The sequence below is a fragment of the Macrosteles quadrilineatus genome, unplaced genomic scaffold, assembly GCF_028750875.1.
Source record: "Macrosteles quadrilineatus isolate MER2022 unplaced genomic scaffold, UCM_ALF_1.0 Scaffold_8__2_contigs__length_117827958, whole genome shotgun sequence".
In the NCBI taxonomy this organism is placed as follows: Eukaryota; Metazoa; Arthropoda; class Insecta; order Hemiptera; family Cicadellidae; genus Macrosteles; species Macrosteles quadrilineatus.
The window spans coordinates 421,777-445,065 of NW_026542601.1; the positions used below are offsets into that span (position 1 = coordinate 421,777).

The 23,289-nt window shown below is 35.1% G+C and overlaps 1 protein-coding gene across 3 annotated transcripts in view; it reads right to left on the reverse strand.

The window, feature by feature from the left end:
* Positions 1-8,783: 8,783 nt before the first annotated feature.
* Positions 8,784-23,289, reverse strand: part of LOC129000819 (probable G-protein coupled receptor 158) — a 52,441-nt gene continuing 37,935 nt past the window's right edge. Inside the window, exons 6-15 of one of the 3 annotated variants that reach the window (XM_054427843.1) lie at positions 22,998-23,142; positions 22,446-22,514; positions 20,734-20,843; positions 18,394-18,629; positions 17,345-17,423; positions 15,844-16,009; positions 14,934-15,083; positions 13,782-13,907; positions 11,953-11,973; positions 8,784-9,439 (exon numbers count right to left, since the gene is read on the reverse strand). In XM_054427843.1, the coding sequence (XP_054283818.1) occupies positions 9,236-9,439; positions 11,953-11,973; positions 13,782-13,907; positions 14,934-15,083; positions 15,844-16,009; positions 17,345-17,423; positions 18,394-18,629; positions 20,734-20,843; positions 22,446-22,514; positions 22,998-23,142 (1,306 nt within the window). In that variant the 3' untranslated portion in view covers positions 8,784-9,235. Of the gene's footprint in view, positions 9,440-11,952; positions 11,974-12,036; positions 12,108-13,781; positions 13,908-14,933; positions 15,084-15,843; positions 16,010-17,344; positions 17,424-18,393; positions 18,630-20,733; positions 20,844-22,445; positions 22,515-22,997; positions 23,143-23,289 lie in introns of all 3 variants that reach the window. The other 2 variants (XM_054427845.1, XM_054427844.1) reach the window with 2 other exon arrangements.

Consider the following 23,289-nt stretch of genomic DNA (forward strand, 5'->3'; position numbering starts at 1 on the left):
AGACTTCTCTATTTCACCCCACGCTGTTTAATAAAACATGTGATTGGAATTTCTTCCATTTGTTTTGATTTTCTGTTTATACTTCGTTGTTATTTCGGCACCAGCATGGCAACCAGTAAGGCCCATGTTATTTTTATTTTTATTTTAAATTAATTGTTCGTGCTTATTTTTGAGCCTATTTTAATTTATAAATATATTTGATCAAAGTAAATTTTAGTGGTTTAATTAGAGTAAGTAGCCTTGCCAAGCATATTGTCTTCATTTTGGTAAATGATTAATACTGTACAGCAAAGTTTACTTTTATGTATATGCATTAAGAAAATAGATACCGTAACATTTCCTGAGAAACATTTGCTGACATTTTGTTGAAATTTGTGTTTACAAAAAAAGTACAATATATCTTTAAAGAGTACCTCTCATGTATAAAAAAAAGACTACTCTTCGAGAGATCCTGTTCAGAAGTAATCCAAGGACATGTTTGATAGTGAGCCTATATGCTATAGCCGCTACACACTGAGCTAGACTGGCTTTACTTTGCTACGTGGTCGGAATAAACTTTCCTTCACTGCTGGGTCCATCTTTTCTGCTTTATTTAAAGGTTTCTTTACTCTTGGTTTTGTATTTGAATCATTACTTTGGGTAAAATCATTGACTATTGGATAAAATGTAACCTGATCCATATAAGATACTGTAGGTAGGCCTATCTATTTCATTGTAATATAACTTTACCTTATTTGTCGTATAAAGTATTGCAATTTGCTGACGATAGGTGCCTCTATGGTATTAAGTTATAGTAGTTTACGCAACGATTGCGTTAAGTGAGTCTTTACGACACGAGTAGAAAATTTAAGGCACGAGCCTTGGCGAGTGCCTTAAAAACTTCTACGAGTGTCGTAAAGACTATTAACGCGAGTTGCGTACACTACTTTACCTACGACCGTTTTTTAATTACTATCAATCTGGATTTAATTACTAACAATCACTACTGATAACTTTTTAGAGAGGTTATGTTTTCGAGTATTGTCATTGCCACTGAAAGTGATGCAACGACTTGTTGTATAATCAGCTGATTTCCTGTAATTACGTGTTTGTTAAACTTCGTTAAATATTACATTGCTAGCAGCATTCTTACCATAAATAATATTGTATCAGGTACAATTCGGCAAATCTTTCATTTATTTTTGGCCTTCCACCAACTTAATTAAGAATACGCGAGTATCAACATGAACAAGTCGGATCAACAATTAAATTGGTCAACTGATCAGCTGATCAGCTCCAGTTGACGTTCGAAGCATTACAATTTTAATTCTTTTCTCTCAATACTTGAACCTCATTGGTCCGTTACCTGTGTGGATATGAGAAAACTATGCGGATATGAAATGAAACTATGTGGATATGAAAGTAAACAGCTGTAAAGTGAAACTTTTCAATTCTAAGAACTGGACTGAAATGGCTACTTTAAAAAACGGTCGTAGGTAAAGGGTTTTAGGATAACCTATATGAATTAAAGGTACAGTATGAATTATGAATTGAATCAGCCCGAAGTTTTGGGGCATTAAAATTACTGTGACTTTTAAAAAGTTGCCAAAATGGTAAGCTAAATATAGCGTTTAGTATGGTAATAAAACCCACCTCTTATCTTGTTTGTAACGAGGCTATAAAAGCAAGTGAGGCAAGGCGAAGTACCAAAGTAATCCAGATAAACATCTCAAGACAAAGACAGCTGCTGATGGCATTGTCTGCACTCCGCGACCGCAATGCTGATGTTCCGGAGATAGATAAAAGTTAAAGTTGATGAAACTACTAAATTTATCTGATAGATTTATTAATTAGGAAATAACATCTTTATGTGGGATCAAGATCAAGTTATAAAAGTTTTTTGAGGGAACGTTTTTTGAGGGAAGAATCTTTTTACTTTTCCTAACCAAAATTATATCTCACCTTTACAAAATAGGCAATCAAGTCTTGAAAGATTTAATTTTTTTAGTATGTTTTTATCCAGGGTCATTGTCAGAGTTAATCAGACAAAACAAGAACATTGTCGAGCATAAGTGCTGGCAAGTATACGGTGGCAGAGGTTAGCACTACCTCTGACAAAACTGTAAAGCCATAGACATTAGAGTAACTTTCCTCTATTGTATGTGGTTCAGCTTTACATCTGTGATATAATGATTCAGGCAATTGAAAATAGAATTCGTTACATAATAAAGTAGTAAATTTAGAGTTTACCAATCGGTTGTGTTAATTGTCACGAAAGTAATAAAACTAGCATGCACTTCAATAAACCTAGTTTGAATAGTGCAACTTCAATTCTTATTGTAAATATGTACAATGTCATATTAGTTAGTCTTGGTTGAGGATAATGAGCAACACTATGTGTTTCTCTCTTAGTTGAGAACAGATTTTACAACTTTCAACTTATTTTTTTAGAAATAATAAACTTATTTACAATCCTTCAATAACTTTTAATCCCTTGTTTAAAACCATATTTAGCAACTGAAATGTCCTGCACAAAACACAACTATTGTATAAAGTTTTAATTTTTCCTTGAAAACTTAGTTTAAGTCTTTAAGTTGGAATTTAGAAGCTAAATACGGTTCAGATTTTGTTCTACTGAACATATACCTGATTGTTCAGTATATGAACGCTCTATATCAATTTATGTACCCTTTGTCTTCGTCCTTCCAAAAATTGTGTATTGTGTTTGTTCAATAATATATGTGGACTTCATTTGTCCTTTTTCTTTGACATTTACGCTAATGCATTGTTAACTTTGGTTTTTTAGTGCGACATGTTTGCTCACCCCTGAGCTTATAACATTTCTCACAACACCTCTAACCTATAAGCTCCTAATGATAATCTGTCTTATTTTTTTAGACAGACTTTTTGTATTTATTTTTTTTGTTTACCTATGAAAATTAGCTTGTGCTGTATGTATAAAAATGAACGGTACCATATACAAATTAACTTTCTATCATAGATTCCCTAAAAATAACAATTCAACTTGGTAGGAATAAAATTTTGATGGAAATACATCGAAATGATGACAGATAGATTATGCATCTATACAAGTCTAACAGAATATTTCAGTGTTTTAGTATTCAAATTTTCCGTCTTTAAACATTACTTTGAAATTTGTGAAGAACTCTCAGATGTCCCAACAAAAATGCCATTGGCCACCGAAATTCCTGAGAAATACGGGTAAGTTACAATCACCTCTAAAATAAAACATTGATTATGTATAATCAATGTATACCTATTTTCCACACTCATCTATAATCATGAAAATTTTTCTCAGTGCAGTCATAGCATTTGTTTGCAAATATGTATCAAACCAATTTATAAATGTGACTTACAGTGAAAACACAGCAAAATCAAATCCTATACAACAGTTCCAACCTGGTAGTTTTATAGCGTAATTTAAAACTGGAAACGATTTCGGTAAAGCTCGAAAACCAATTCAACTGCTATATTGTACACCAGTGCACCTGACGATTGGTTACATTTTCAATCCAATTTCAATTTTGCTATCCACACCAATCTCCTGTTACTGACACAGCTCATTGTGGTCGTAGCTGTTATTTATTTTCAGTTTGGATTCAGTGAAGATTATTTTACGTGGTAAAATTTCGATAGTGTGTAATTATTTATATAGCACACTTGTCAGAAAATAAGTTACAAAATAAAATATTTGTGTTTTTCAAACTTAAGAGAACGACAGAGTGCTCCTCTAAAAATGGAAAAGTTGTCAGTTTGATGCTGAGAAAAGCCACAAGTTTTTTTTTTTTTTTTTGTCAAAACATGATTAGCTGCCCTTAATCATTAAATATTTAAATAATAATTGCTAGGCTAAGGAAATAGCTCGAGACAGTAAACGTTTTGCAAATATCATTCACTCTATTATCATTATACTCCTACATTCACTCCATCATTCTCCTACATTCACTCCATTATACTCCTACATTCACTCCATCATACTCCTAAATCCACTTCATCATACTCCTATATTCAATCCATTATACTCCTTCATTCACTCCATTATACAGTACTCCTGCATTCACTCCATCATACTCCTACATTCACTCCATCATACTCCTACATTCACTCTATCATACTCCTACATTCACTCCATCATACTCCTAAATTCACTCCATCATACTCCTAAATTCACTCCATTATACTCCTACATTCACTCCATAATACTCCTACATTCACTCCATTATACAGTACTCCTACATTCACTCCATCATACTCCTACATTCACTCCATTATACTCCTTCATTCACTCCATTATACTGTACTCTTGCATTCACTCCATCATACTCCTACATTCACTCCATCATACTCCTACATTCCCTCCATCATACTCCTACATTCACTCCATTATACTCCTTCATTCACTCCATTATACAGTACTCCTACATTCACTCCATCATACTCCTACATTCTCTCCATCATACTCCTACATTCATTCCATCATACTCCTACATTCCCTCCATCATACTCCTACATTCACTCCATTATACTCCTTCATTCACTCCATTATACAGTACTCCTGCATTCACTCCATCATACTCCTACATTCACTCCATCATACTCCTACATTCACTCTATCATACTCCTACATTCACTCCATCATACTCCTAAATTCACTCCATCATACTCCTACATTCACTCCATTATACTCCTTCATTCACTCCATTATACTGTACTCTTGCATTCACTCCATCATACTCCTACATTCACTCCATCATACTCCTACATTCCCTCCATCATACTCCTACATTCACTCCATTATACTCCTTCATTCACTCCATTATACAGTACTCCTACATTCACTCCATTATACTCATTCATTCACTCCATTGTACAGTACTCCTACATTCACCCCACCACACTCCTACATTCACTCCATTATACTCCTTCATTCACTCCATTATACAGTACTCCTACATTCACTCCATCATACTCCTACATTCTCTCCATCATACTCCTACATTCATTCCATCATACTCCTACATTCCCTCCATCATACTCCTACATTCACTCCATTATACTCCTTCATTCACTCCATTATACAGTACTCCTGCATTCACTCCATCATACTCCTACATTCACTCCATCATACTCCTACATTCACTCTATCATACTCCTACATTCACTCCATCATACTCCTAAATTCACTCCATCATACTCCTACATTCACTCCATTATACTCCTTCATTCACTCCATTATACTGTACTCTTGCATTCACTCCATCATACTCCTACATTCACTCCATCATACTCCTACATTCCCTCCATCATACTCCTACATTCACTCCATTATACTCCTTCATTCACTCCATTATACAGTACTCCTACATTCACTCCATTATACTCATTCATTCACTCCATTGTACAGTACTCCTACATTCACCCCACCACACTCCTACATTCACTATATTATACTCCTTCATTCACTCCATTATACAGTACTCCTACATTCACTCCATCATACTCCTACATTCTCTCCATCATACTCCTACATTCATTCCATCATACTCCTACATTCCCTCCATCATACTCCTACATTCACTCCATCATACTCCTACATTCTCTCCATAATACTCCTACATTGACTCCATTATACTCCTACATTCACTCCATTATACTCCTACATTTACGCTGCAATGATATGCTGTTAAAAATGTATTCTACAGCTCTTTTTTCTACAGTTATTTTCTAACATCAGTTCGTGGATTTTAAATAGCACATTTATATATTACAAGCATTGTATCATTCTCTTTTAAACTCGCCGTGAACTGTTACAAGTTTATGATTCGTTTTACATGCATACTGAAAGATTTCAGTTTAGCACATTCTCTTTTAGGGGACACATTCATGTGTAACTCAAGTCATGTGGTAGTGGGTGGTGAATCTGTTAAAAGGTACTATACAGTTTTATTTCATAATTAATTTAGATAAGCTATCATATGGTTCTGTTTTATTTCAAATGTAAAATCAGTAACCATATACGCACCTTTTTCACTGTGATAGTAAAAGTTGTTGGCAGTTTTTCAAAAAGTAAATGATTTTGACACACAAAATCAATACTTTTAGGAGTATTTTAGTTGAATTACCCTTTCCAATTTGAAATCAACATTCTTGTACATCCTACTCACATTGTGTTTCGTTTGAATTGTATTAGCCAACCTTTTAGTAAACAAAATCTCACTCGCGTTAATAACACTATCTTAGAAAGTAATAGTGCCAGCATTGACTATATAACACTACAGTGTTATATAGTCAATGGTGCCAGTCTGAAACCAGCAAAGTCTAACTCGGCTTATTGGCAAAAACCACTCTACTGCAATACCATTATACAATACTGTGTTCAGACCATGCAATCTATGGTTCAGACTTTTTGTATTTTGTTTACTTTGTAAAATAGTGATGACAACCTGAATACAACCTCAAGAATAAGTTTAATTCATTTTTTCCAATCATTAGTAGTTTCACAGTCATTCCACCCACCTCTTCCACATAAACAGTCTCTGAGACATATATTGTCCTCTAAGCTTGCAAAACTCAGTAAGTACACAAGGATCAGTAATAAATACACAGTTGTTTAATGTTAACAAAACACCAAAATAAACATAAAACGGGTATAAAAATAAATAATATTTATTTATTTCTTAGATTCGTAACCATTTTACATTTTAATTTTAAATGTCACTTTAACACGGTTTAAATGTACACACTCCAACAGAACTCAGACACTCAAAGTACTGTTATAGTATTACCCTGTACGTTTAAACCTAAACATAGATTTAGATATCGGTTCAAAATATACATTTATTACGACTCCTCAAAAAAGAAATGTTTTCAAAGGAGGAATGGTTATGGAACAGCTGATTTATGATACTTACAGTGATATAACATTTATAAAGACAGCTGGTAAGTGTAATAAATCACATTTAAGTTAAGTTCTTAAACAATGATAATATAACGGGCAGGATTCTCACACTTACGATTTGTCTTTTAACGGTTTATTTACAAAAGCAAGTCCGACCTTTGTTTTATAAAAACTATGGCTTACCAATAGGTACGCCTTCTGTTACAGGGTTTAAAATTATTACAATTGAGCATAGGACAGTTATAAAAAATATGCAAACAAAAGCTCAGGAATCTAATCTATCGGATTTTACAAACTAGACAGAATAAGCTGCTACTACAGAGATCAGTACAATATATAGTGTATATTATGTAATGGATAAATAGATGGATTGGTCATTGGTGCATCACAAGATGCTGTCAGGCCTATTGATGTCTTTGTGTATGTATATATACATGATTACATCTTCGAGCCAGTGGAAAAGTGGCAGAAGATATGACACTCTATGATGGACATTCCAGCATATGCACTGAATCTTTTTGTTGAGGTAAAGTTGTAAAAACTAAGTAAATTGGCACATTGAAATGACGTAATCTTATGATTTATTCACCCGGATTCATAAAAATGCATTAAAAAATACAATTTCATTTTTATGGTATAGCCTCTGGATCACTGATTTTTATAATAAAAGGTTTAAATTACCTGTATCGGTCAAGAACCAGGATCACTTGACGGATACAGGTAATTTAAACCTTTTATTGTAAAATATACAGTAATGTATATCAGGCACTGCACTTTTTCTTACCAAAAACTGTCAAATGTTTACTTTTCTTTTTTTTTAATGATTCAATATAACAGATCAATCCAAAAATGTCTACTGTTAACTGTTAAAAAGTATAGGAAAATTTTAGAGCTTTTAAAATTGATACGTTATGTTAACACATTACAAAATAACAAAATGCACAAATGTTTCATATTTTGCTGAAAAAATTAAATTTTCACAATCCTAAGGTCTTGATATAGAACGAGACTTTATAGATGAAGCTGATAACAGTAAATTGAATTGCATTTGAGCTCCTTCTATCTTGACATGACTGTTTTCACTTAACTCTAATTTAATTTTTTTAATCAAAGCAAATAGGAAATAGCCAATGCATATTGTTTGCTGTTTTTGTTGTGCTAAGCGCAGTTCCCTAATGTGGAGAAAATGAAAAGTGATCAGCAAAATATGCTATCTGTTGGATTTATAAAATATCTTGATCAAGAACCTATAGGCAACAAAACTAGGTAATCTAATATAATTTAAATTCTTGAACCCTTGGATAACAAAAAAATACATATCTGTTAGGTTTTGGTTTGGGCACTTTAACTTCTAGAAATGAGTCACTTGATTAGAACTACACCAATTGTAATTAATATTTTGCTGTTTGATTGATATAGATGCCAAATCATTTTTACTTGAGAGTTATACCTTACAAAATAATAAGTTTTCTTTTCAATACCTTTTCAAAATTGTTTAGGTGTTTTATTCAGCAATATCACTTATGATTAGCTTTACTAGAGATATACGTTTGACTTAATAATACACTTTTGGAAGTTAACATCCCTCTTTAACATGTAAAATTTGTTGCCACTTTTAGAATTGAAAAATCACTTATTTTACTGTAATAGTCACTGACAGAGTAAGCTACTGTGAAATTGTATTTCAAATTCACCATCATGTTTACTGTTATACTCTGAAAGGGCTACATATTAGGGACTAGCATCTCTCATGATCACATCGGATATCGGTATCAAATACTAAGGGGAAAAGTAGGAGCTCAATAGTTGCCCACTCTTGCAACTTGTTGGGAATATAAACTTAATTATACACAAAGTAAAGAGTTAAATTAAATGTTGCACTTCAAAGAATTTATATCAGAAAATGTTTTCTCCTAGGGTATAGATCTGATGTTAATGTTAAATACAAATAATATTGTGTGTGTTTTCTATCTGTAAAGTGGATAATTGAAAATTATGTAAATAATTTTTTTTATATATCAAATTCTAACAATAGCGCCCATAAAAAAATAGGTAATAGCAGTTTGTATACTTAAACGTAGATCATGATAAAGAGTTAATTAAAATACAATATCTTGAAATCAATTTTTGATTCTATTCAATTTTTTTACTTTTTCTATTCATACAGAAAACTTACACTTTCCACCTTAAGATTCTTCACGGTAATATAATTCCCCTCAATTTCTATTTGGTAGAATGAAATGATAAACTCAATCAGGAAAAAAATTTTAAATTAATCTTTTTTAGACTCTTATGTGGATTGCTCTTTCAACAGCCATCAGAAAATTACCAAACCTTCTACTGTTTGTTACGATGGAGAATATTGGGGGTGCCAAACCCCCCGAGCTCACTGTAGGTGGAGGGTCCATCGCCGTAGATGGCACTTGGACCCTCCATGCTACAAACGGAATCTTCTGGTGTACGTGAGACTTCGTTTTCTGTCACTTCCGTTGTTTCGTGAGGTAACGGCCGAGAGGACTGCCGCTGTTGTCTCTGAAGCGCCTGTAACATTCGTCCTCAATTTTAGACTGAATATTTTTAAACTAAATTGTTAAAAAGGTAAAACCGTTGTTTATTAATATTTCAGATTGAAATGTTAATGTTAATTATCTTCTTTTTTCTCTAAAATTGTTTAGTCCATTGTGAACAGTCTTCAAGCTTAAGGAGATTGAACTTCCAAATAAAGGTATTTTGTCTTCTTTTTCAGATTGGAAACATCTTCATGATATCTGATCCATCATGACATACTTGATGAGTGGCCATCCAGGCTGCTTTGGCCATCCATGATTGTTTTTTAATGGCCTTCAAAGTAGATTTCCCAGTCTTCTTAGCAGGGCCGCTTTTATAAATAAGGTAGGTGGGCCGGAGCCCAGACGCGCAAGAGATTTTAGGTTGGTTGGGGGAGCAAAGAATAGAAAAATTCCCCCCACAATGTATGTGGTGATCTCTCAGCCCCATAGCGCAACACATGTAAACTGCAGGCCTGCTTCTTAGTTCAAGGGAAGATGGACTTCAGTGGCTTAATTGCTTAGGATTTAGCTTTGATAAGATACTTCGCTATTTCTTTTTGTTGGGATTAAAATTTTGTTTTATTAAGTTCATGCAAATCTAACTATTATTATGAAGGATTTTTCCAACATAAACTATCCCTAGAGACTGTCTGGAGAAGCTATACAATTTATAATTTTATGAAATGTGCTAAGATGCACATTGTCTTGTCGGTAACATGCATGACTCATTTCTTCTCTCATTCATCTGATCCATAAATTAATTAACAGAATCTATCTTGTTTAACCTAAAACATAGATGATAGCCATGCTTTAAAACAGAAAATTGTTTGCTGCCATATACATTTAATTTAACTGAGTAGAAAACAAATCAAATACAGTACCTTGGACATAAATATAGAGTATTTATATGGTTAATTGGATGATCTTCATGCAGTAGAGTCCTACTATTCCAAACTATTTGGGACCAAAGCCTTTGCGGATAAGCAGAAATTCAGAATAAGTTGATTTTCTTAATATCAAAACATTAATGGAAAAATCGTTGCAATTGGTTCAGGAGCTAAATCAGTAACGGAGGTTTTTGGGCACAGTTCTGGGCTTTAGAAAGTTGGAAAGTAAATAAAAGAAATGTCTTATAACACATATATTTACACATATATTTACGCTTATACTGTTACTCACAAGACGGTAAATATACAAAAAAAGATGGTAAGTGGTGATCGATTTTGAGACGAGATAAAAACAAATTAAATAAAAACGCCTGCAAAAAGTCAATGCAACCGTGCAGTACAGGAGCGTGTTGTAGTTGCATTTTCTTTACAAATGCGTTCTTATTTAATTAATTCTTTACATGTAAATATTACTTTAATTGTTTTATTATTTGAGATGTTTTGTTAAGTGTAAGCAGTGTGTCAGTGTGTGGCATGTTTTACTACTGTAAACATAGCCAAAACAAGTAAGTATTTTATACAAATTATTATTGCTTTTATTTTATGATTTATTTTATTTTAAGATAAGTTTAACTCTATCCTAACTGATATCACCATGTTTCCTAAGCGTGAGCGTTATTTTTAATAAGTTAGGTGTAATTAATATACATTTTTTTATACTAAGTTTTTTAATAAAAGATTTTAAATATTCTTGCCTATTATAATTATTTTTGTATTTAAACAGTAACCTAACAATGTTACAAAATCAGATAAAAATGTCAACGTGCATTTCCCGTTATGTATGAGAAGGAAAATCCCGTCTCGATCTTGTCTCAAAATTAAATGAGAAATCAAAAATCTTGTCTCGTCTCGTCTTAAACTAAAAATCCAATCTCCTCCATCCCTAATTTAGACTAACTTCAGTTGAGTTCTCCCCGTTCCTAGCCATACTGGCCATGGAGGGGCATCCGCACAATCAGCATGACGTCAGTTAGCTCGACACTGTAAGGTGCTGCTTCCTAGCGGTCACTTGGGGCGTTATACAAACTACTGTAGTTGCGCAGTTACTTGGTTCAGCTTGGTTGCAGCCATGTGCTGTGGCACGAACCGTCACACAAAGCAGCCTGATGTGGGCAAGTCACATGGGTGATCGACGCTGAGTGAAAATTAATGCAAAGGAGTCTACTAACTGAAATTAAATATTTTTCAAACAATAATTTATGTTAATGTATAGGTTTATTTATATGTTTATGTCTCCATAATTCTAGTTATTGTAAGCAATTGGTATTCCGTCAATGTCAACAACTAGATTTGTATAATGAATTCGAATATTTATATATTTATAGGAGGAAATTTACACATTTATCTGCACCTTGCAAGCGTTTACACCGATACTATTTTGCATGCAATTATTGTTTATAGCAGTACATTAGGTTTTCTTTTTCCTATAAAATAGCAGAATCAGTACATTTATTAAATAATTTTTAAAGGTGACTTGCTAACAACCTAAAAAGCATCATTCGTCATATACAAACTCGTTACACAGCAACACAGCCAAGTGAAATTACATAAAACATACCTTTTCTCTACTTCCTTTTTTCTGTGAGGAAAAAAAAACAAAATCATTAGTTAAAACCAATCAAATTTCACACTTCATTCTTACCATAACTGAGAAGCGGGTTAAAGTTGCACTACGGTCGTCTGGTTTGGTTTCGGTAAATTTAGTACCTGACACTGAAAATAACAATGAGATTTAAACTAAAAGTTTTAGGGAGTTTTAAGGGCGTTAAAGTGATTGCCAAACAAAACAATATTTGTAAACAGTAATGATAAATTTTCCTCGGGACTTACAAGAAATGAACAAATAAAGAGGTATCTTTTGGATTATCAATTGTGGGTATCTAAACAAAAACATGGGTGTCTACAGTAGACTACAGTATATCCAACAACTGTCTGTAAATTAAGGTCTCTGTCTCCAATTTTAGTTCTAGTTGTGGCCAAGCGAGCTAGTTAAAATCTGAGACCAATGGGTGGCCCACTGTGAAAATGTATACAGCTTTCTGCATATCTACTAAAGGCATATGCACCTTTTTTTCCAGAAAACACTTTTCTGCCGAACAGGGATTGACCCTTTCCTACAGAAACTTTACTATGTAACTTGATTATTTATACTTAGTTAGAGCGTAAATTTTCTTTCACAACGCTTTCAAGAACTATGACGAGACTGATTTTTTTAAAGAGGTTGACGGGCTCTTTTAAGCTTGCATTTGCCCGTCCGCATAGACTACGGATCTGTGCATAGAACATATCCAGCAAAGCAAGGGGTGAGCCGGTACTACTGTACTCAAAGGAGTACTGATAAAAAGTATTGGCAGGTACTAGAAACCGAACCTATGGTGTCCCTGTCTTGGGCCTGAAGTTTGTGGGGCTATCGACTGAGCCACCAACTCACCAAATCATTCCATTGGGGTGGGAACCAGTTAGAATAGCAGTGGACAAAGTAAAGATCAGATTTGAACTAGCTAGCGTGGATGTGACATGAACTCTAATTAGACCTTAGGACAGCCTTTATTTTATCATCACCCTTGTTTTGCAGAATCATCTTCTGGCTTTCCTTTGATCCTTGTTCTGTCTCTTAAGCGTATAATAAATCTCTGGATTCCCTGTATTTCTTCACCCTTTTCACCAACTATTTTACTTATGTGTATTAACATGCTGCACACTACAAATGTTTAAGTAATGACCAACTGATCACAAAGTCCTCAAGCAGCCCTAGTACTGTCAACCATGCTGATGTCTCAAACAATCCACTCATAGCTATGGCTAAAGTTATAACTCGGCTGGAAGTTCCTCTTATTTTGTACCAGCATTGGCCTTCTTTTATACCATAAAATGCTGGCAACCAGTAGCTTCAAGAAAGATCTTGTTATGTTAGTTAAGTACTCTTCTTAGCTTTTCTTGTTATTACTTTTACTTCTCTGTACAAAATCTAATCATTATTTTAATAACTTTAAAACTAGAGAATTCAAATATTGATTAACTCAAATGTGTCAGAGGACCCCAGAATATCAATAATGTTTCAATATTTACTTCATTGCTAAAAAGACCAATTATTATGATTTTAAATACAAAAATCCCTTAGCACTTAGGCTACTTCTATGTTAGAATAATAGCTTATGAGCTGATTATAAATATTTGTCTAATGTCTAAAAATTATGAGTTTTGTAAAGGATTAAAACACATTTACAAATTTCATTCACAGATTCATAGATACAGTACTAATAAAGTTAAAAGCTTTCAAGTTGCTAAGAACTCACAGTACTGGTATCAAAAGGTTGTCTTAGGTAATGTACAATAGAAAATGTTCACATATATTCGTGAAAGCTTTCATTTGTTGATGGGAAATACCTGAAGGGAAAACCGCCTGTGTGCAACTTTGCGGCCTCCTCTTCGTTTGGATATGTGAGGATTGTTTTGGCGAATTGTTTTATTCTTCAAAACTTCAAGTTGAGTGTACAGTCTCTTCAACTCAGCCTGAAAGGAAATTTAAAATTTAGTTTACAAAGAGTTTTAGGAGAGAAGCCTATATTAACTCAATCTATCTTACAGAAATAGTCAACTATTCAAATCAAGGACTTTTGTGACAATTTAGCTAAACTTGATGGAAAGTGTACATTCTGGCACAGAAGTGCAAAAACTTCACACTAAACACAAACAATCAAACTCAACTTGGGAAAGCAAAACCTTGTGTTTCTTGTGCCAGAGAGGATCTTTCCATTTCAGGAGAAAATTCTATCGTTAAAAATCCATAAAACAGCTAGATCCTTGGTCTATTTATGTTCACCCTTAACAATCAATTCACTTATGAATATTGTACTGAAAAACAAAGTAAGTATATGATTCAGAATATTTATATTAAGGTGTGTTTTCCTATCTGTGGGGTATACTTTAGTAAACCATGCACTAAATAAATGGAATATCATTGGCTACCATTATATACAGAAAGATAAAAGATGTACTAGCTTGTATAAACTTTTTTCTGTTTTATAATTTTAGTTTTACAATATGAGAAGCCAAGAATCAATCCACAATTTAATAGACATCTGAGAAAGTTACTCAGTCTTGATTATTTGTTTTTCGGCTATACGAACTTCTGTGTTATCCGACTGAGTACCATAAATCATGGGCTATTTCTGTATCTAAGAGCACAATCAATATGGCAGCCAAATATTAGGGAGAGGAGACAGAAGAACAATCACCAGGTACCAAAAGTTAGGAGTTGGGTACCCAGCTGGCCCAAAAACGACTGATTACCTTGGGTGACAATAATCTTACCTCGGCCCTACATCCAATCCCATCAGGAAAACAATTCAATTTGAAGAACGAAAATATAGAAGACTGGAATGGGCTATAAGGGCTGTACATGAGATATCGCTTATGGTAAACATTTATTTTTGTTTGTATTCAGTAATTCTTGAAAACCTACCATTAACCATTTGTGAAATACTTGTGAAGATTTATCAAAACTTATACAAATATTAAACAGTAAGAAATGCGTACTCGGATGTCTTCTGGATTCATCTCAGCGAGGCTAACCTCCGCCACATCCATGTCTCCATACAAGACTCCGTCCTGTGGCTTGTATGCATCTGATGGCTCATGGGACAAGTGATGTCTCGAGTCTCTCACCTGCTTGTGTTGATACCACAGCTGTAACATCAAACTCAAATAAACTGTTCAATCCGTAAATGTTAGTGCTCAATCTTAACATGCACCCTCACACCCATGAAGAACCCAAGTCCTACAGGGTTTTGTTGTCTTTTTTTATCTGGTTAACTTTGTCATAGGGTATGTTATTATTGATTATGGGGCAATTGTAAAATAAACCGTTGATCAGTAAACATTAGAAACAAAAGACAATTCATTTCAGTCTTCATTCATTGATGAGGAACCCAAGTCCTACAGGGTTCTTTGTTGTCTGTCTTATTTTGTCTGGTTAACTTTGGAGGTCTGTATGGATGGGATAACACAGCATCCATATTCAACAATGTAGAGATGATAATGGAAATGTTTACTTCATAATATTGTAAATGATGAGTTTATATAGTCAAAGCTTATACTCAAAGCCCAATACATGAATTAAATTTGTCTGGTCAATTTGATAAGAAAAGCGACAAGGCAATTTAATCCTACTATAGTAGGATGTAAGTTACAACATAGTGACCTCTGAAGATGCCACACCTTTGTGGTGAAATGCGCATCAGGAAAATAACACTTCAAGAACTCAAGGCAACTATAAAACAAAAGGTAACTTTTGAGACACAATCAAGGGGATATGGTTTAGAGATTGAGCTGTTGATTCTAGATAGTGTGTAATGAATTATGCACAAACTTTGCACCAGCCCAGTTTTCTACATGGCCAGTTTTGGCCCCAGAAGCACATCTGATTTTCTTCAATAGCATGACTTACTTTCGGAGTGAAGATTAGCATCAAGACAAGCGTGTTTGTCAGCTGACTGCGTGCAAAAGCCGCTAGAAACGCCTGATCAGGGTGCAGTGTGTTCCAGTAGAGAGCTCGGACTACGTAGAAAACACAACTGACAATGGCTTCCACTAGCACAGTACAGCACAGGAACCTGCAGCAAACAAGTTGAAACTTGATCAAAGGTTTCAAATAAATTTTACTCTGAATACTGCTTGGTTTTTAAGAATAACCTGAAAGATTAACCAGGCCAACGGCGGATGAGCGCAAGTTTATGCAGCGGCTGTGGCAGCAGAGTGGGGGTGTCAGGGCTACCAGCTTAAGCCCCCCACACACTATTGAATATGCAGTTGGACCCGACCTGGTGACGGACCCAGCATCCAACCTGACAATGTCGGGTGTTTCCCACACTGTCGAGCATGTTATCAAACAAGTCGGGTATAGTTTATTTTTTAGATGGATTTTGAGACGAGGATTCAGCTATTTGTGCTCAATTTTTTTGTTTGAAACAAAAAAAGAAAAATAGGAGGTGTTGGTCAGTGCAGTGGTTGTTGGATGGAAACAAGTTTATCCACATTAGGCTCCTAAGGATATCAGGCCCCGGGTACGATACAAGCTGCCAGCGGCGCTGCTCTGACACCTGGTCTCATTTAATTGTGTGTAAATTTGTTGAGGTGGCGACGATAAGTCTAAGCGGCGAGTGGCAGTAAAGGATGCCGCTTAGCGCCGCTCAAGGTTCCACGTCAAAAACTATTTTCGCAAAAACGCCACTCGCCGTGAGTCATGCTTCAGTTCAGCCAAAAATAACAGAGGAACAGCAGCAAAGGTGCAATACGTCTTGATACGCAAGGTGCAGTCCAGGGAATGTTTGTTGAATGACCAATAGGGGGTTTTAAAAACACTTCAATCGCCAGAAAATTATGAGACGAAGTAAGGGCTCAGTTTTTTTCTAAAACCTAAGTATTTCTTTAAATGCGAACAATTTTCAGATAGCAGCTATAGTTGCATTACGTCTTGCGGGTAAGCACAGTTTGCCATTTTCGACTAACCTTACTCCTACAACTGAGGAAACTTGATGAGCATTATAAATAATGTGCTGCTTGTATCGTAGCTACCACTGCCGCTCAGGTTGCAGCTCGCCGCTTGCCGTTTACCGCTCATCGCTCGCCGCTCGTATCGTACCCAAGGCCTCATACCCCTCTTTTGAGCATGTTGGATTGGAACCCACAGACTGTCAAATATGTGTGTGTGGTGCTTTAAAGAATTCAATTTAGCACTAAAGAATTTTGTGGTTATAGTGTGATGAGAGAATAGAATACTATGAATTCCTTTACAGGAGTGGATTTGAATACTTGAATGTGAACAATACTTTCTGGGTGGAGCATTGTGCCATTACTCAGACTGTGGCTTACTAAAAAACAATAAATTTGCTTCTTTAAGTGTGTCCCACAGAGGTGTACATTATTTCAGAGCAGTTTTAGGTACAAACCGTCGTTCCTCAAACTGTACTGTGGCATTCCGGGCAGCCAGTCCAAGGTGGAGTCCAAACAGTAGAATCATCATCTCTCCTGCAAACCAAAACAGAGGTTGGGTTATTAGAAAATGAGTTATGAAATTCTCCTAAAATATTATTTGGATAGTTACACTACAGGGTTTTAACAAACTTCCAACGCAAGGATTTAGTCCAGAAAACATCTGTTTGCTGCCAGTTTAATAAAATGGGGTTCCATTGCTTGTATAACTTTCTGTAATGGGCTTTTACCGGACCCCAACCAGCTGGTTATAATTATTGGCAATGAGTGGTCTTAAACAAAAACATAGCCTCTCTTAGAGGTCATGAGTAGTCTATGTTAGTCCTTTAGTCGGTGGGAATATATCAGGATTTGTGTAAATTTTTTAATGGTAAGTTAGCTTAGAGTAGTGATAGCATAAAATATCATACGTTACTCATCCAAACTGTGTTTACCGGACTCATATGTAATCCCTACGACCACACTCGTCTGGTAAACACCTATTTTCAGGACTATATAGTAATGTAATATACTATTTTTTTATTTTGAAAGCAGACCAGTTGTTGAGGGAAGCAAAAACATAGGAGACAACTCATAATGAGCAGCACAATGAGTTGTTGAGAATGACAGTTAAAACATTTTACAATTTGTATTTGTATATCTTTGTTCCTATGCCATTAGTATATCATAAAGTTTTTATTTTGTTTTTTGTTGTTTTTGTAAGGAGACAGTCCAAACCCTGACCTTGTTACTATGTCTATCTTTAATACAATTGTTGAACTCAATGCCAACGTTCTACAAATTCAAATTAACAACAGTAGGTAACAGAAACATGTTACCAGCATAAATAACACATAGCAGGACCGCTTTTATAACTATCTCGGTAACTAAATCTGGTGGAAATAAAATTTAAGATTATAGCCCAGCTGTCTGTGAATGGTTCATTGAACTATTCTTATTACAATATACAGCTTATCCATATAGGTGTCTATCTACTTCAGTATAGAGTACAAAAGCAAAAGTTTACCTGCTTCCGTGACGTAGTCCCACCAGAGAGGTTTACAAGCCTGGAAGTGCAGCCCTGAGTCAGTGTAGCCGATTGTGAGTAGACTGAAGCCTTCTTGACGGAAGTTTAAGTTGGTAGCAGTCCAGGCTGCCAGGTATGCCAACATGATCACAACCATTCCCGATAGATACTTCAGTAGATCCTTATCTCTCACTACCCACCTGTGAGCTTTCCGTGTCCTGAACTCCATGAGAATTCTGAAAGTCAAAGTATGTGGTGTAAGTTTGCCATTCACCATACATTTGAATGGGTTTCTCTTCGACTTGTCAAATAGAGAATTGAGAATTTTCAGGTTCCTGGCCTTTTTTATTTTTTATTTTTACCTTGTGCTATGGTCAAAGCTTTGTTTTACTGAGTTCCTGAAGACGTCATTTGAGGAAATGTACAGTTTTTAAGAACTAACGCATGATGCACTTAGTGTGCCGATTAAATATATTTATTTTATAATATGATGTAATAAGTTTAGGTTGTGTCAGTTTGAGTGACAAGCGGGAGGCATTTGCACACAGTTACCATACTATCACTTTTGCTATTTTGTAGAGTATAACAACTAACTCCGCTGGATTAATTCAATACCAGTAGAGTTTGTTGATGTTACTCTCGATGTTATGGAGATCCTTTTCCTTTTCCCTCCCACACACAGGAGAGCCCAAAGGGTGGGGGTGGATGCAGAGTTATGCCACTGGAATTTTTAGGGGATGGGATTTTATTTTGCATATTGAAATTGTAATTAGTAGTGTTTTTGAAGCCCAAAAAGATTTGCTGTTAAATTCATAAATTCTGTTATCTTTTGCAACACAATTTTAGCTATTCATAATTAATATTTTTCACCGCAACAACACAATGTCATTGTGATTGCAAGAGATGCTCTTAATTTCACCACAATCATGTGATACGATGATGATGTCTTTGTAGTCGTGGGAAAGGAGATGTTAAATATTTCTCTGCAAAAACAGGAGATGATCTCGATAGAAAGTCATTGGGGTGGTCGTGGACACAGAGAGTTTAGAAACAGAGGATACATTCAATGGTACACTTAAGTGATGTGTCTAGCACCAGTCGCTGGTGTCTAGGGCAAATTCTATTCGTCGTCCACTCCCGCTCTTCTTTCCCACTTTGCCGTCATGTACTACAGCACTCATGCCGTAGGAAGACCCGTGCCCTATAAAACTGCTGTACAGTAATGCTATGTGACCGTCGCAGTTCGCTCAGGTCAAGTACATTTCAGCCTCAACAAACCAGAGCTAAAAGGAGTGGGTCGAAAGTGGTCAAGAGTGAGTGAAAGGAAAAGTAGTTAAATTGTCTCCAGTCCCTTAGCGTCTTCCTGATTTTGCCTTTGTCTATTTTTGGTTTCATAATTTCATCATTTCTGGTTTGGGTGAAGGGGCCCTGCCTAATTCTCTTTTACGGGCATGGCCATTTCATCATTTCAGATGTTAGTGGTTTTCCACTCTTTTTTACTTATTAAAAACTTGACATTTTGGTTTCAGTGTGGGAAAGGGCGCAAGTGGCTATGTTATAGGGGGTGAAATAAAGAGGAAATATGAAATGAAAGGGAGTTGCACACCTGACCAGGAGGGGGTAGGTATGCAACTGTGCCTACACTCTATTATAATTGACACCATCATTACTCATGAAAACTGGATGTTTGTGCATATACTATGTACCTAAGTGAAGTCAGTCAAACACTAACTGTACCTAATTCTTCCTCAGCAATGGGAAAAAATATGGGTGATCTTTGAAGACAAAATCGAGTTAACAAATTTTAATTGTTAAAGAGAAAACTGTGTTTTTGTTAAAACTTATACAGGTATCCAAATTTGTTATTACTGACTTCAGGATTTTCATTTGAATTCCTCTACCTTGTTTTGTAGAAGCCTTTGTGCTCAAAGAATATCTCTACTTGATCTCTGTTATGTTTTGCCTTGAGGTGTAACATGTTTTTGTTTTTTTTTTTACTATAGTCATACAATATACAATATATTGATGTGACACTACCCGCACTGAGTTTGTGTTTGTGGAACAGCATCCTTCTGAAAGTGAGGACGGCCGTGGATGTGGAGCGCTCACCCCTGCTATATCAAAAACTTGACAAATATCTTCTGCAATTAAGGAAGGCTTCTACCAAAACAGGCTATTACCTCTATAGTTATAGAAGAGGCAGTCAATTGTTTTAGTATTTGATTTTCTATAGGACAGCCTGTTAAACTTAATTTAATGCTGGTTCTTGTTTGATGTCCAACTTTCAATGGTATAAATAGCTGACCAGATACATGCTTTGGCATGCAGCTTTTTACTGACCTGTACAGCTTAAGTATAATTGCTCCATAGCAAACAATGAAGCCTAATTCTCTGAACCAAGGCTCAAACAAGCAGCGCTCGATGGATGGTTCAAAAAAGTGAACAATGACCTGAAAAATAAAATTAACATTTTTGACAAAAACCCAAACACTAAACAAAGCATCAAGCATTACATCAAAGAAAGCATTAGAATCATAATTTTTGCATTCATTTTGTGGAGAGAAAGCTATATTAACAGCATGGCAGAGCAAATTTTAAAATCCTTTTAACAGCATGGCAGGGTAAATTTTAATAGTATATTTCGTACCTAGGGCCGAAAATGAGGTTTTGCCGGCTCGAGATAGTTTTTAAGTTCGAGACGAAGTCGAGAACTTAAATCGATCGAGAGCCGCAAAACCATTTCGGTCCGTGGTACGAACGCTATTTTTCACCACACTATACCCTATTACCACTATTCACCACAATAATAATGCACACTGATAGTCAACACAACTACAACTTTAAGGTTATGTGAAGAAATAATTTGAGGAATCAGCAAAAATAAAAATATATAGTTGCTAGGCAACGGTGACAATAACACAATTCTATTGAAATGCTATGGATTTTGATTATGTATTTAAAATGCATTCATGTTTTAAGTAAGTAAGCGGACAGCTGATTTTGCGGCCCCGGCCTGTAAAAACCTGCTCGGTCCCCAAATTGTGGACAGCTGGCATCGCCAGCAAAACGTAACTTTCGGCCACCAATTAACGTATGTAATATAGCCAAAAACATGATAGTGTGGTGAAAAATTCTTTTTTCTGAACAGTGATGTGTAGTGGGGTAAGAACAAGTAAGCGTTTGCAATATGTTTTTTTTTTCAGCTAACCACTGGGTAGCAGAGCGGTTATAGTAACAGTACTCGCCAGACAAATAATAAAGGTTTACCTGATCAATTCTAAAAAATTTCAATAGCTTTTTGATGTAATAAAAATAGGCTAGCTGTCCTTGATTATTGGGCTTTTTGCACATGTTTCTGGCCGAAGAAACAGAGCGAGTCGATCTTTGCCAACAGCAAAGCTACACAAATGTATCTTATTTCATTCTACTCTCATATTTCTTACTCAGCTTAGCTTATATTTGCATTCAGCTTAAAATAAGCAAACAGGTACATGGTCTCAAATTAGGAATAGTTATAACAATTAGTGGTACTTTCCTGTTAAAGGGAACATTCATTATTATCGATGATTTTGGTCTCGATATATCGATATTTTTGTTTACCGATCCATTACATATTTACAACTGATCTCGTTTAGGCTAAAATAGTCTATTATATGGATTAAGAAATGAAACTGTTCTAAGCTAACCTTACATAACCAACCAAACTTGCTGTATTATTTAAAAATACCTTTTGATAACAGAAAAGGCAAGTTAAACATGGAATGTTACACAGCAAGTTTGGTTAGTTATGTTAGGTTATTTTATTTTAACAGTTTCATTTCATTATTGTTTGTTGATACTGAACAATATTTATCGTAGTTGTCAGCTGATATGTTTCAATTTGTTAATATCGATATATCGAGACAAAAATCATCGATAATAATGAATGTTCCCTTTAACAGGAAAGTACCCAATTAGTTCCCCAATGTGGGTTTGGATTAAAACTGTTGTTACCGGGTTTTTTTTTTCATTCAGATTGTTTTTTACTGACTTACACAAATAGTCTTTCTTACCGAAGCATACAGAAGAAGAATGCCAATAAGTATGGTTTCCAGAATGGTCCACATGCCAGAAGCAATAGTCTGCAAATCATAAAACATTGTAAAATTATTAGTTGATAAAATTGTACTCCTTAAATCAAAGCTAAAGCTTTAAGTTCAGAGAAAGCGCGAATAGCCCTAGTACTTTAAGACAACTAATCTATAAGGACCAGTTGTAGAAACTGTTTATGCAGTTAAAACATATAGTTAAATGAGTCTCTTTACAAATAGTTTTCAGTCAAAAGTTGTATTTCCTATCTTAGTTTTTGGTACTATGATAGTTTATGTGAAAGAATGCTGAAAGATGCTCCAGTTTAGGATAAATTGTCCTTCAAGTTTGACTTTTGGTTCAAAGGTTGGCGTATACAATAAAAATAGGTAAGTAAATAATAGCAAAACACTATGGCAATAGCTCAATCAATTCAACCTCCTTCAATTAATTCCTAAACCAGCCACAAATGTTTAAGAGTATGTCAAGTAATTTTTCTATAAAAAAAATGAGGATTTATTGAAAGCCGAACACACCTTGCATTTACGCTTACGGAAGACAACGACAGCCAGGACGACAGTGATAACTATACAGAACAACTGAGCAGCTAGGATGAAGGTTCTCAGGAACAAGTCCATCTGAGCTGCACATTGCTTGCCTTCTCCACAACTGGGAACACATCTGCAAACATTATCAGTGATTAACTCGGGCAAGTAGTGCAAAACTAATGCTGGAGGCCCTGGTTTTGGTACTATTTATATATTTTTTTAATTCTGAGTCCAGAATCAATTCAGTTTCGGACAAATCAGTTCAGGAGCAATCCAGCAA